Source organism: Panthera pardus, unplaced genomic scaffold (assembly GCF_024362965.1).
Source record: "Panthera pardus isolate Hobbes unplaced genomic scaffold, ASM2436296v1 HiC_scaffold_4, whole genome shotgun sequence".
In the NCBI taxonomy this organism is placed as follows: Eukaryota; Metazoa; Chordata; class Mammalia; order Carnivora; family Felidae; genus Panthera; species Panthera pardus.
This window is the reverse complement of record NW_026526969.1, coordinates 7,649,381-7,664,766: the sequence shown is the minus strand read 5'-3', so window position 1 is coordinate 7,664,766 and position 15,386 is coordinate 7,649,381. Positions and strand designations below refer to the sequence as shown.

The 15,386-nt window shown below is 52.7% G+C and overlaps 1 protein-coding gene across 13 annotated transcripts in view; it reads left to right on the top strand.

Annotated features, from left to right (window-relative positions):
- The window catches only part of CUX1 (cut like homeobox 1), a 376,245-nt gene that overhangs the window by 255,409 nt on the left and 105,450 nt on the right, over positions 1-15,386 (top strand). For all 13 annotated transcript variants that reach the window (XM_053894158.1, XM_053894157.1, XM_053894156.1 and 10 more), the window contains exon 9: positions 13,299-13,347. In XM_053894158.1, coding sequence (XP_053750133.1) covers positions 13,299-13,347 — 49 coding nt within the window. The remainder of the gene's footprint in view (positions 1-13,298; positions 13,348-15,386) is intronic.

The window sequence follows — 15,386 nt, the reverse complement described above, 5'->3', positions numbered from 1 at the left end:
CTTTTGAGTCTTCATTGATTAAGGAATCTCTACATCCGACATGGGACTCAAACTCACGGCCCCAAGAGGCATCTGGGTGGCTCAGTTGGGTAAGCGTCCGACTTCGGCTCAGGTCATGATCTCACAGTTTGTGGGTTTGAGCCCCACGTCGGGCTCTGTGCTGAGAGCTCAGAGTCTAGATCCGCTTCCTATTCTGTGTATCTCTCTTTCTCTCTCTCTTTCTGCCCCTCTCTCTCAAAAATAAATAAACATTAAAAAAATTAAAAAAAAAAAAAACAAAACAAGTTGCTTGCTTCTCGGACCAAGCCAGCCAGGTGCCCCAATAAGAATCCTTTGTTCTCTAGTTCGTGGTAAGTACTTTTCACAGACTTGAAGCATGCCAGGTAGATGCCAATGGGTGACAGACATAGACAAATAGGCTCTTACCATTAACATTGTTTTCACTTTCACTAAACTCAGGGATTTATCATCTGGGTACTCAGGGTCCTTCTCAGAAGGGTTGAACCTGGGGAGCCCCCTACCCTGTCATTGAAAAGAGACCAAATCCAATTTCCTGTCCGGAATTACCACGGCATTGTACATCAGCGATCACAAGCGTAGCTGGGCCGAAAGGCAGCTTTTTGCTGCACATGTCTTCCTGATGGCAGGGCCTCGAGATAACATCAGCTGAGGTTTTCCAACCATGAGCATGTGAAAGAGGGTTTGGCTTGGCTAATAAGCATCCCTTCCAAAATCAATTCTGTAATAAGACCGGGAAGGTTGTTTGTTTAACGCAAAATTGTCATCATACCTACCTCCAAAAAGGATTGCAAGGGGCTTTAGCACAACCCACAGAATCACTGAGGCTCTGAGGGTGGACCCTGGGAGTTCAAGGGTAAAGCTCTATGGGGAAGATACTTTTAAGGCTCGGATTTGAATAAAAAGGCTTGACTATTCAGTAACCCGACATGACTAAGACATTCCATACATAAGGTTTTTAAAGAGTTCCGTATTACTGTGACTGATGTACTGTTTGCTTGGCTACGAGGGAAAACTTTATGTTGCAATTAACCTTTCTATTTTTTTCCCCCGCGTCTAAGTATTGTGAACTTCCTTTGTGGTATTTTAGTGATTAGACAGGATGGAGGGTGTTCTTAAAGATTCATGGCCAAGTCCGATGATGTCAGAATGAAGGGAAGGGACGGTCTTCGTGGGGCCAGCAAGTCTGGCCCCGTCTGAATTGTTTGTCTAACACTTCACAAGGAGAATAGGAACCGCTGAATTATTCATTTTCAAGTTGCCCTAAAAAAGGCACTTACGCTGCCGAAATGCAGACTTTTGGTGCCAGCGAGAGGAAGAGGAAGGATGCAGTCTTTCCTGAGTGTGCTGCGGCCTCGAGTTTCACTTCCCAGCCCCGCAGGGCGCAGGGCGGAGGCAACCACCAGCTGGCTGGAGTGCGGGCCACTCGAGGGGGAGGGGGTTGGGGACAAACACCGGAGGGGCCTCCGCAGCCTCCAGTGGAGCTGAGTGTTGGATTTGCTGGGGAAAGACCAGGGGGCCAGGAAGGTTTGCAAGGAGGCCCGGGCCTAAGATGGGCCTGGGGAAGTTGCCTCGGCCTTGGACTTGGAGGTGAGGAGGGGGAGGGAGCCGAGAGTAAGAACCGGGGTGCAACTGGAGATCTTTTTTATTCTTAGTTTTAGCTTCTCTGCCACCAAGCCTTCTCTTAGCGTTTCCTACCAGGTAGTACTTAGGGGAGAGGAGGGGTCATTAGGATCCGTTACACTGAGGAATGAAAGCAGGGCTCTTGCCCTAGGCCGGCCGCTCACCGGCCAGCTCCTCTGTCACTCCTCCACCCTGGGCCTCAGTTTCCCCACCTGGGAAGTACCAGCAGTTTTCTCCTGTAGGCCTGTGGTTCCCACTGGCCGCGCATGCCCTGTACGTGGAGACGGGGGAAGCAGGGGCAGTGGCAGGAATCCGATGATTTCTCTGGAGCAGTCCCTCGCTTGGCCAGCACCTGTCAGTGGTAGGCAGGGCACCTGCAGGTCAAGTAAACAGGGAAAGAGAAACAAAATCTGCAGGGCGGTTCTAGAAGAGCCAGGCTTAAACGGGGGAAGCGGTGCTCCAGCTGCTGGAAAGTTGCGCTGACAGATTCCACGCTGAATAGTGCAGAAGACGTTTAAAATGTATATGTGAAAAGTGACGTTAACAGCGGGCCCTCCCCAAACATTTTTTTAAAAGTCTGAAAGCAAACAGGCAGCAACCTGGGTCCTCAGTGCTGCCGGGATGGTCTCTGCCGAAGGGCCCTCGTACTGATGGTGCCGCTCCTGGGGGGCAGGGGCGCTCAGTGAGCCGTGAGGGGTGCGTGGGACGGAGGCGTCCCCCCCCCCCCCCCCCAGAATTCGTTGTCCTCTCGTTCTCTGTTCTCAGCAGTCTTTTTTCTGTATCAAAGACAAATACTCATATGTGACGTTTCAGTCATGTTTCTCTTACGGAGTTCGTTCCTCCCCTTTGCTGAGGGAGTCCGTTGAGATTCTGGGAGGTTAACTGACTTCCCCAAAGTCTGCAAAGCGCCGAGTCTGGGCAGAGCCAGACTTCCAGTACAGAGGCCCGCCCCCCCCTCCCCTGCTGTGAGTTGCTTTCTTTACTTATACTTTCTATTGGGGAGGGGGGCATTCCTTTTTATGTTAAATTTCCCACACACAGTAGAGGACAGGACCCCGAGGTTCCTGTCGTGTAGTTGTGGCCACCCCGTTCATGGCCGCCTGTCTCCTCTGCCTCCTTCCACCCCAGTTTTATCTTGAGGCTCTTCCAGAAATCTTTCCCTTCACTTCTAACTGTTTTAGCATATATACGTCACATAAAGACTCCTTTTGTGTGTGTGTGTGTGTGTGTGTGTGTGTGTGTGTGTGTGTGTGTGTGTGTTTTTCAAGATTTTATATATTTTTTAAGTAACCTCTTCTCCCAACACGGGGCTCGAACTCACGACCAAGAGTTGCACACTCCACCCACTGAGCCAGCAAGACGCCCCTAGACTCTTCTTTAATGTAACCACAATACTATCACCCGATCAAAAGCTAATTTCTTAACGTCATCAATACTTAAATTTCTAGTTGCGCCCAATCCTAGATGGTTTGATTTTTTTTAAATTTGTTGGACCCGGGATTCAAGTAAAATCCAGATGTTGGAATTGGTTGGTACACCTTTAAGCCTCGTTCATTTTCCAGATCGCCCTTCATCCCTTTTCCTCTTCCCTGCAATCTACCTGCGTAAAAAAAAACTGGCTCATTTGTCCTGAAGAGTTTTCCCACGGTCCGGATTTTGCCAGCAGCATCCCCGGGTATAGCCGAGCGTGTTCTTCTGTCCTCCGTAATTCCTCTAAGTGTGTAGTTGAACCTGGAGGCTTGATCAGATTCAGACTGGAAATTGTTGGCAAAAGCCGCTTCGTGGGTCAGGTTGAGTACCTTGTGATGTTCTCAGGTACTGAAAATCGGCTGAGCGGTAAAGATCGTGTTTTTCACGCACGACAATGAGCATGGGTATGTGCGTGGTCTCAGTGGTTTCCAAGCCCTTTTCCGCTCCAGCCGAGCTCTTACTTTATCCTCATTCCAGCTTCTTTGAGAAAGGCCGTATTATTCCTGCTGAGCAGATGGCTGTCAAGCTCAAAAGTCTGCCCAAGGTCAAACAGCTAAAACGGCAGCGGGGAAGAATTCGAGCCTGTTTGCTCTCCTGGCCACACTCCTGGGCTTCTCCAGACCACAGTTTCCCCCCATTTTACCTCCAGTACCTCCATCCTACTTGGGACCCCCGGGCCCTTGATTTGAGGAAAGAAGAGGATGTTCCTATCCACCCTGCTTCTGGCTGCTCTGAGGGCAACAGTGTTTCAACTCGAGAGAAATGACAAGAGGCATCCAAAGTTTAATCCCGACACTTATCCCAAGAGGCTTTGGATGGCCTCGGTAGCAAAAGCAGAATGAATTGTGCAATCTCATAACCTGATTCTCGGCTACAGCTGTCCCACGTCCCTGCCCAGAGATGACTGAAGCCTGAGTGACAGTCACAGGCTGTTTCTGATCACACCGAGGGTCATACACGCTGGCGAGTGACCGGCCTGCCGGAGCTGCCCTTGTCGGTTTGGCAAACCTTGTGCAGACCACTTCGTGGGTCAGCTAGAACCAGGTTAACCTAAAGGAAGGTTTTATTTAAATCATTTCATGAAACCGAGTCCGCCAAAGGGTGGGGCAAGAAGGGAAATTTTCTTCCCGTTTGGGGTCGACAGGAGGAGTCTAACTGAAATTGATTTTGTTACTTGTTGTATCGTTTAAATTTAAATAGAATGGTCAGGAAAAAAACAAACCAATTGTGGTTAATTTCCGTGTAGGCAGAGGTGACGGTCTGGCCGTTTCACTGCCTCGTCGCGATTTCATTTCCAATAAGACTAAAAACCACTGTTTCCGGAAGGTTTGACCTGGAGGTTAAGCGCTGCGGCCATCTCTCTGCTCAGGCCCTTGATTTGACTGGGGAGGGATGGGTCCGCTCTGGAGTGACACGTTTGATCAGAGGCTTGGAAGGGAGCCAAGTGGCTTCTCCCCTGCCCTCCGATTCTGCCAGAGCAGAGATAGCTTAACGCCAGTGGAACATGAAAGATCGGTCTGGTCACACACAAGAGGGTTGTCCAGAAAACCTCTCCTCAGAGAACACTCTCCTCCTCTCCACTTGCCCTCCCAGTCAGTGTCTGCTGAGTCCCGATTTATGCCCAGCTCTGTGCCAGGCACACAGATACGCTGGGAGCCAGGACGACTGGCCCTGCCTTGGGGAACTCACGGTCCAGTAGAAAAAGGAAGCCTAACTCTGGGTCTTTGCATATTTTTTTTCTCCAAGGAGATTGTTGTCCCTTTTTTCAAAGGCTATGAAAAGTGCCAAGAACTTAAGTCTGCAAAAGCAACTTACAGACTCTTTCCTTAAGAGTCATATTTACATGGGGCGCCTGGGCGGCTTAGTCGGTTAAGTGTCTGACTTCGGCTCAGGTCATGATCTCATAGTTCATGAGTTCAAGCCCCACTTCGGGCTCTGTGCTGACAGCTCACAGCCTGGAGCCTGCTTCCGATTCTGTGTGTCCCTCTCTCTCTGCCCCTCCTCCACTCACGCTCCGTCTCTCAAAAAATAAATAAACGTTAAAAAAAAAAATAATAAGTCATATTTACAGTTTGACAAAATACACCTACACCCTCTGCTCTTTTTTGTTTTGCTTTGAGAGAGAGCTCGAGTCAGGGAGAGGGGCAGAGGGAAACAGAATCCTAAGCAGGCCCCACACTCAGCTCGGAAACCAACGTGGAGCTGGAACTCACGACCCTGGGGTCATGACCCGAGCAGCAATCTAGAGTCAGACACTCAACCGACTGAGCCACCCGGGCTCCCCAACCGTCTGTTCTTTAAAATACCAGCCCACCGGCTGCTGCCTGTCAAATGCCAAGAGGACTTCACGTAACACACAGATGTCATCGTTAATTTGCATGTTGAGTCAACCGGTGTTTTAGTGTGCACCTGCTGTGTTCGCTGAGATTATAGCGGTGAATAAATAAGTGATCAATATATGAATAAGATACTTTGAGGCCAGAATAAGTGCGATAAAAATAAGACGAATGGACAGTGGGGAGTGGGGCTGCTGGGAGGCCTTTCGGAGGACAGCCACTAGAGCTGAGACCTGGGTGGTGACTGCAGCCATCCATCAGGACCTCAGCAGAGGGGACAGCTGTAGGGACAAGCATAGTCCCAAGGAACAGGACTGAAGAAGCCATGAAGTGTTAGTTAAATGAGCTACAGAAGGAAATTTACATGGACGCGTGTTGCTGGCAGGTTTCTCTGCAAGAAGGATGAACCCCAGCAAGTCTCTTGGGTTGGAAGACTTGGTTGTTTGAAACGTGGGAAATGTGGAAAAGGAGCCCAGGTGTTTATGGGAGGCAGGTCTGCAATCGGCTCTGTTCCCTGCAGGGTCGGGGCGCCTGAGGAGATGTGGGGCCTCTGGCCCAAAAGACAGACCTCATTGGGCCTCATTTCGACCTCATTGGGAGGGAACAAGCCAAAAAGAAGCTCCTGGAATCCATGGCGCCAACCAAGGCTGACTGGTGGCCAGCAGACTAGATTTGACCACAAACTGCCATGGGAATGCAGTGGAGGGAAGGGCTAGTCCCGGCAAAAGAGGCCACAGACCTCATGGGAGAGGAAGGGCTAGACGGACCCTCCCCGAGAGATGGTGGCCGGGGTACTGCCACCTGGGGGTAGTGGGCGGCGGGTCCAGGCACCCCAGGGCTCGTGTGCCCAACGACAGCATGCAGGCCGTACAAAGGGAATTTGGTTTGGGTTTTTTAAGAGCAGCGGCATCAGGGCACCTGGCTGGCTCAGTCGGTAGAGCATGTGACCCTTGATCTCAGGGTCACGAGTTCGAGCCCACGGTTGGGTGTAGAAATTACTTGAAAACAAAATCTTTAAAAAAAAAAAAAAGCAATACCGTCAAATCTGTTATGACTTCACTTTGGCAAAGATAAGACAAAAGAAACTGCAAGCAAAGCTCCTACGTAAGCATTTATGAAAAAAACACTAAATAAAATATCAGCACGTAGAAATCAGGAACACATAACCATGTGATACACCACAAACAGGAGCAAATAACTGTCAGTATAATTTACCATTTTAGCAAGTCAGAGGAGAAAACCCACTTAATTCACTTCATAAATGCTTAAAAGGCACTTAATGAAATCAATATCTGTCTTTTATTAAAAAGTCTTAATAAAATAGGAACAGTTGGATATTTCATTAACAAAATAAAAACATATATATTTAAGGTCCACAGTGAGCAACGCGCTTAACGGTGGAACATTCGATGAATCACCCTCAAAGCCAGACACCAGGCGGGGGTCCCCACCGCCGCCTCGCTATGTCACGTGGTTCCGGAAGCACAGGCCACCGCCACCGTCCGAGGGAACGAAGAGAGATAAAAGGGCAGGAGGAGACCGTCCTGTCACATGCACGTGAGGGACAGGACACCCCGAAAGCCCAAGAGAGCAACCAGAAAGCCGTTCACGAAGTTGAACCGGCGTCTACTGTGTTATGAGCCTTTTCTCTGGCTGGAAGGCTGTTCCGCCCTCTGCCCCACCGTTCTGTGCCCGCAGACACCTCTTTATCCGCCGGGATGTAGACCAGATGGCCCCGCACCCGTGAGACCGTCCCTCCTCCTGTCTGCAGAGGAGACACAGTCCCTCGGCGGGCTATTACTGTACCAAGTTACACCCCAAATCATTGGGGTCTCTTCATGTCCCTGCATCCGTCCCCCCAGCTGAGTAGGCGGTGACAGGGTCCTAGCGGGTGCATATTTCTGAGTTCGTAGGACGGGCAGGGTATGTCCTGTGCACTAGCAGTTAAGGCAGACGCCATTAGGCCCTGTGCACTCGGCACGGGGACATTTGTGTCCCTCTCCGACGGGGCACGTAGAACGTGCTCAGTAGGCGTTATTGAGTGGAGATCCCCCACACCTGAGTCCGAGCGAGTGGCACCCGTCCCGGAGGAGGGCACGGTGCCGCCTTCTCTGGGCACAGCCTTGCCCCGGCTTGTCACACGATCCTCTGCAGACCGGCCTTTCCTCTTGGCGGCATCGGGTGCCTGTGCCGTGCGCAGGTCCTCAGCCGTGTGCCCGTGCAGGGGCAGGGAGAGACCTTTCCTGAGAAATTCTGCCCCCAATTTAGGGAATTCCAGACCACGGCCAGGAAGCCTTCTTCCGCACCTGGCCTTCTAGCCACCTCTTTTTCCCTTTCCTGCGTGTTATTTCTGAACCCAGGCCGGTGAGCCCCACTCCTGTATCTCTGCCTCCTGTGCTAAGAGAGCCTGGCCTGGGTGACCAGTGACTGACCACCTTCCTGACAACAGAGACCAGCACATGCAGCGTCCGGGTGGAGGGGGAGAGTCACCTTATTAAACATCCTACAGCTTTTTAAAGTTGCATTTGCGGGGCACCTGGGTGGCTCGGCCAGGTGGGCACCCAACTCTTGATTTCGGCTCAGGTCATGATCCCGCGTTTCATGCGATCGAGCCCCGAGTCGGGCTCTGCACTGACCACACGGAGCCTGCTGGAGATTCTCTGTCTCTCCCTCTCTCTCTCTGCCTCTCTCTCTCTCTGCCTCTCTCTCTCTCCTGCCTGCACTCGTACTCTCTCTCTCAAAAAATGAAAATGTGTTTTTAATTTTTAAAGCAGGGAGAATTAATCTTTAGATACTTCTTTTGGTGTCCAAGAATTTTACAGTCTAGTGTTGAGACTACTGGCTCTTGACTTGGGTCCAAGAAGACATACTGATCTGAAGGTTGCCCCGGACGCTTTTCCAACTGCCCTGTAGATATGCTTTGTTTTAACAGCTCCCGATGTGGTTGTGATTCTCTGCTGTTGAAATCTGTGCCAGCCTTGCCCCGATGCCATCCCTTAGCGCTTGGAAGGCTAAGTACGAAAGTAAATACGGAGTTTCTAGCGTGGGTATAGTTTGTCTTCCGTCACTGACCGCATCCCTTCAAGTTCCTCATAAAAATTGTGTGCTAGCCCAGAGAGGACCCTGAAATGATCTGTGGGGAATGGATTGGATGAACTGCACATTCCAGGCCGAGCACAAATTATCTGCTTTGTGAAGTCAGAGCAGAGCATAACGCAGTACAGGTTAGTAGATCAGTGAAAGCTGTTTTGTCAGCTCATAAAAAGGTGAGAGAACCAAATTTTTATAATAAATAGTTTTGCTGGGCAAATAGTACGTGCGGTTATTATGGACTTTGGAGAAAATAGATGATTTTAGGCTAATGTCGGGTTCCAGACCCTGACGTGGTCGGTGAGCCCTCAGAATGGAAAGGACAAGAAACCTCTGGAATATCGTTGACACTCGTGCCGCGAAAGCACATGCCATTTCGCTCATTACTGTGCTTTTTCAGATAACATTTCTACTTGTGGTATGAACCCCTGGGCGTTTTCCTAATACTTACTGCTGAGGGTAGTGTGTCCGGTAGGATTAATTTTGTTGGGGGCTGGGGGCAGCCATCGGGAGGGGAGGAGACTTGTAGGCTCAGCAGCAGATGTGTCCTCAGACGAGACCGGCACACGCATCCGAGAGCCCGCCATCTTGGTCCTTGTCTACAAATGCCAGTGGCCACGCTTTCTGTCTTCAGAAGCCCTGACCACACATCAGTAGCCAACTAGTTGTGTCTTCTTTGACCTCTTAAGAGGTATGCCCCTTGCAAAAGCCAGTCAGGAGCCTACAGACTTGTAAAATAAGAATCCGAACCTTTCCTCACCCCCGGCATCCCTGGTTCCTTCCATTGTCTCCTCCTGTGGTTTCGGGTCCATTGTGTGAATGGGAAGCTGTAGCAGCCAGGCCCCACTGTCATCAGGATACCCGGTATTGAGTAGCCACCACCCCCCTCCCTGCTTGTTACCAGCAGAACTCAGTGTTGTGATTATCATTTGAAAGCTTTGGAAATCTGAGAGTTGCTCACAGAATGAAAGGTAAGTGAGGTAGTTGTTATCAGGTTCAATATTTTGGTCCATTTAGCGGTTGCTTAGTAACCGAGGTGAAACTGACCAGAAGATGGAAAAAGTTGAAATTCATTTCCAGGGATTGCCGCAGCCTGCCAAGAAGGCACCTTCCTGTTTCAATGTGACTAATCTTTCTAGAAGTGACTTGAAATCTTTTGGAGATGATGCACTGTTTCCTGGATGTTAGGTATACTAACGAATATCCAAAACCATTCGCTTTCTGAGAAGAAATCCGGAGAGTCTGCGTTTGTGAGGAGGTTGTCAAGTTCCACCCACGTCCCCTAAACCAAGCAGGATCTGGATGCCACTTCCCAGCCCCCACGGGTGCCAGCCTTGCCCATCCCTGCCTGTAGGTAAAGCCAGGCCCCTGGGAACCCCTCTGTTCTCTAGCTCCAGTGTGTGTCCGACCCTGAACCGGCCCCTTGGCCACTGGCAGCGGCCAGGTGAGAAGTGAGGAATGGCTGAAAACAGGCGACGGTGGCCCAGTGACCCCCCCGCCCCAGGCAGCCACACGTCTACCCCGTGTCTCCAGACCCCCAGGACTGGGGAACTGCACCCAGGGGGACCACCGCTGCCTCTTCATACGGCTTCCCTATGAGAATTAAAGTGGAAGCCCTGGCCGGAGACTTCTCCCGGTGGAAGGGAGTTACCAGTGAGGGCTCTGGGGGCCTGGAGTCATCCCCTCCCTACACACACGGCAAAAATGCGTTGAACCCCCGCCATGCACCTTTCTGCTCCAATTCACCTTGAGAGACACACGGCAAAGCCCGCCCTCTCTCCTCCCTCCACCTTCCCTGCCAGATAAAGAATAGCTGGTCCTCCAGGGGTAAACAGCCCCAGAGGAAAACACCCCCCTGGAAGACAGACCCCCAACCCAGCAGTGTATCCGCTGTGTGAAGCAAAAGCAAGGAGTGATCAAAAAACCTCATGAACTGGCAACGCCCAGTATGAAGAACAGAATAATCAAACTAAGGAGCAAATGAGAAATGTTCCAGGGTGGGTGCAGCCACACTTGGGTCAGACCAAAGAACCGACCGGAAGGCAGCAGGAAAGGCTAGAGAGACGGCAGGTGCAAAGCAAAGGTTGTGGGACGTGGAGAGACGGAAGGAGATGTGGGTACGTGAGGGACCCAGCAGGAGAATTTGGGGAAAACCCTCAGCGGCACGGGCTCAGGACCTGGGCTTCCTCCGCCCAGGCCATTCCCCAACCTGATCTGTCCAAGGGAGAAGTGAGGCGTGGTTGCCAGCATAGCTGGTCTGGGTACCCAGTGGCCACGCGTTTCCGTTCTTCTCCCATACATGTGCAGCACCCGCAAAATATGCAGGAGCCGTGTCTACGTGTGCCCGTCCTATAGTCCCCGGCCAGGGCCAGATGCTGGCAGCTGTCGGGAAATGGTTGCAGAATGAGCGAGGGAATGAATGAGCCATGCCCATAGCCGGGGAAATCTGCCATTTATACCTGGATTTCCTAAATACATGATGAATAACCGTCTGATTTAAGTTCCAGCCTGTGTTTAAAAGTTGGGATTTGCCTGGGGCGCCTGGGTGGCTCAGTCGGTTGGTTAAACGTCCAACTTGGGCTCAGCTCATGATTTGTGAGTTCAAGCTCCTCGTCGGGCGCTGTGCTGACAGCTCAGAGCCTGGAGCCTGCTTCCGATTCTGTGTCTCCCTCTCTCTCTCTGCCCCTCCCCCTGCTCATACTCTCTCTCACGCGCTCTCTCTCTCTCTCTCTCTCTCTCAAAAATAAACATTAAAAAAAGTGTTTTAAAAAAAGTTGGGATTTGCCTTGGGAAAAGTTCGCTATTTCATCTTGAACCCAGTGAACTTTGCACGTCATCGGCAGGTGGTCAGGATGGCACCTGTCAGTACTGTCAGGCAGTTATGTTGAAGACCCTCAACACTGACATTGGCTTCTTTACCCTCTGTAGTCAGCAGACTCTCTTTTCTATGGCCCTGCCATTTTTCCTTGAGGTCTCGACGGTTTCCAGTTGAGATGATGCGCTGAGATGTTTCGTAATTTAAGCCACCCCGGCCCGCCCCCTCGTACCCAGCACTTGGCTGCAGGGGCCCCGAGACACTGTCTTCTTCACAGAGCCACTCTAAAAATAGCTTTGTGTCTCTAAGCCATTTTATGAGTTGCTTCGGACTTTTTTTTTTTCTTTTTTTTTTCAGACCGATCTGAAAGCAGGATACTATTTCAAACAGGTTTATAAAGAGCGTTGAACCCGATCACAAGGCATCGGTTACCCCATTCAGGCGGCTGGGCGCTGATACGGTTGCCTCAAATCAGTGTTCCTTCCACTGCAGTCTGGAAAAGCCTCCGGGCCAGAGGGAGCCCAGATGCAGCAAACAGCAAAAACCAGGGCCTGAGTACAGTTTGGCTAACTCCTCGTATTAGGGGTGGGCGGTTAGGGCCAGACAGGCAGGCTTCAGGGACAGAAGAACCCTCTCGGAGCTGGGCCCGTTACGGGTGCCCTGAGCTGCCCCAGGGAACAGCCAGGCCTGAGGCCAAGCCCTGTGAAGCTCCAGGGATGAGAGTGAAGGAGACCCCGCTCCCAGTGCGTGGGGACCTCACCTCTAACCTGTAAACTCAAAGCCCTGCCACTCCCTGAGATGGAGCAGCTAGGAGGGGTTGGGAAGTGCTGGGGGTGGGGGCAGAAGCAGGTGAGGGTCCCAGGAACGGAGGGCAAGCCAGGGAGACAGCACAGGCTCACTGCGGGCCCACGAGTGGCGTTTGCCGTCGGAACGCGGGGCCCTGGGCTGACGGGTGGGCCAGGGCAGGTGGTGGGCACAGCCTCATGGCAGGACCTGGTGTAGAGCACGGAGCAGGAGGCTGGGGCCGGTAGGCGACAGAGGGTTCTGGCCCACATGGAGTGTGGAGTCAGGGGTCCCCCGCCGGAGCGGGCCCTGAACCCCAACGAGGAGCCCCGTAACATGCTCCACCTGCCGCGGGCGTGCTAAGCCTTCCTCGATGGCCGCCAGGCTCAGCCTTGGCCTCCTGACAGGGGCCCCGGGGACCTGTCTTGCAGAAGTCGGGGCCGTGATGGCCCAGGTACCCTGCTCTCGCCTACGTCAGACTTTTGGAACCAGCCCCTTTTTAGCACTCAGCATCCCCTCTGTCTCATGATCTTGGAACCATATATTTGCCTTGGAATCGCTCAAGGGAATGCATTCAAAACAGAGAGAAAAGGACAAAAAAGGAAAAGACCCTAGCAACTCCCTGTGTGTGAGCCACCAGGTGACAACAGTGAACTCGGGTGGTTTATGGAGCAGACTGCAGACTCCCAACCTCCATTTCCATCCTCCTACGTCCCTCTCCTCTGCCTTCTTGTGGTGCTCCCCGTCCTGGCAAACTTCTACACATCCTTCAAAACCCAGTTCACACCTCACCTCCTTTGAAGCCTTCCCAGATTCCCTCCCCTAAGGGGAATTTCTGTCTCCCTCCCGTTTTCTGGAGGCACTCTGTTCAGAGCTCTGTGCAGTCTCCTGGAAGGACACAGCCTAACCTATCTTTTCCTGGCTCTGTCTCCCTGACGAGATTGGGAGCCCCACCCCCACCCAAGGACAGGGCGGCCTTCCCCACAACTCAAGCACACCTCCTCCCGACGGGCAGGTCCACACAACCCCTCGCTTCCCCAGCGCCAGGGACCCTGGCCTGTGTGACGGCGGGTCATCGTGCCCAGCTGGGAGCCGTGGTCACCCTGAGCCCGCCCGTTGCCAACTAACAGCGGTGTCTCTCTCTCTCTCTCTCACCTTTCCAGGGCCGACGAAATTGAAATGATCATGACGGACCTTGAAAGAGCAAACCAGGTAGGATGCTTCACGGCCTCGGACTTAAAGTCACCACAGCATAGGCATTTCTGTCATCTTGCAAGACATTTCTCTCTGAGTTAGCAGGCCAGTTATTCTTGTATTTTTTTACATAACAACTGTCCATGTCGACGCTTCTGCTGATGCCCTGAGAAGTGCTTTCCTGGGCAAAGTGTTTGGTGTGGTCCCAGCGCCCCAGACTCCGTGCTGAGAATCCGCTTCAGGGTGGCCGCTGCTGGTCCTTTTTCTTAACCAATCCCTCAAACATCCGTCTCGGCTCCCGTGGCGGCCGTCATGCCCCAGACTTTGTCGCGGTGACTCGCACGGTAAAGAGGTCTCTACCTCTGCCTTTGGATGCACAGCCCCCTCCCGCCTGGTATTTAAGTCGTCACAGATGCTTTGGGGAAAGTACCCGCCACCGTGTCCGGAGCGGAACATCACACAGTACAGCGGGGGGGCCCTAAACCCTCAGCTGCCTGGAAAGACTTGGGCCACCCTGCAGAACCCCTGACTTCGCCCCGGGGACTCCACAGAGCAGTAAAACATTCCACATTCACAAATGATGCTGCTGCTTTGGAGAGAAGGGCTCTCCTGTTTATTTCCTTTATGAGCGAGGAGACGCGCCCAGAGCTGGGGTGGATCTCAGCCCCAGGAGGCCACAGGCTGCGGCCTCTCCCCACTCAGTGCACAGCGGGGTAGCCACCCCGAGAGCACAGGAGAGCTTAGCGGTTTGCTTAGCGGTTTGCCTCGGGTGGCCTGGGCAGGCGCAGCCCCCCATAGGATGAAAACCCTCCCCGAATCTGCGGTCCCCGCATTCCACCTCGCGAGAGTTCCGCAGGCCAGCGGCCTCCTGGCGGCTGGCACTGCTGGCCCGCAGCTTGGCACGTGCCCTGGAAAGCGTGTCCTTGTCCATCCTGTCCGGTAAAAACACCCCGGAGTCTGACTGGAATACGGAAGTCCGTTCATGCATGGGAGCGATCCGGGGGTTTGTGGATGCCCTTTATTCCGGAAGGAAACTGTGCGGGTTCGGCGTTGCGCACTCAGTCTCACCGCTGAGGATCCTGGGCCTGGGCCATAGAAGGCACGCAATAGAGAGGCACGGAATGAGTCACCTGAGCTAGAATCTTCGTGCGTTAGTTCTCCTGATCCTAGTAGTAACTTCTTCTGTGCCTGGCTCTGTTCTGAGCACTTCACACGAACGGAGTCGCTGAACCCTCAGGGCAGCCCGCCGGGGTCAGTGCTGTTACGACTCCCATCTTACAGACGAGGAAAATGAGGTCACGGCTGCTCAGGCACAGAGCCAGGGGTTGAGCCCGTGCTCCTCACCGCCACACCCAGAGCCAGGGACGCGGGACCGGCGTTCACTTGGCCTTTCCTGCAGACCGTCCCAGCTCCCAACGCACCCGCCCCCACAACTCCTTGCTGTGAGGCACTGTTTCTGCTTCACCTCACGAAGGCGCCTGAGCATTTGTTTACCTTTATTTGCTGAACGAATTTGCTTTGGCCCCTTTGCTTTTACACAGCACGGCTCAACTTTGCAGCGACCTTAACTCGGGAGTAGTTGCTGGAGAGAGTTGACCTTCTCCGCGAGACAGCTGCCATTTGCACATCTCAGATTTGTTCCCGGGCCCATCTTGGGCGTGCCCGTCGTTTTGATGGCACTTTGGGGTAGGCTCCAGTTTGTTAAACAGAGAGCCTCGTCCTGGGGGTATCGAGCCTGGCTGTCTCGTACCGTCTCCGAGGCAGCCCCCAGGAACTGAAGAAGTTTGGCGGGGTCGGTGCACTTGAAAGTACTGAGGGCCACCTGGAGGGATCTCAGTCCTGGGAGACACGAGGCAGGACTGTGGAGAAACGGGGCAACTCCGGAGTGACACTTGGTTCAGGTCCGGGAGTCTGGTATTTGCTGGCCATGTAGCCTCGGGCAAGTCTCTTAACTGCTTATATCTCTTTTAAAAAAGAAAAGGAAAAAAGCGAGATGAGCTCTGCAAACGGGCTAAGGGAGAGAGGAGTCAAAGTCACAGAGACAGAAAATGGAATCC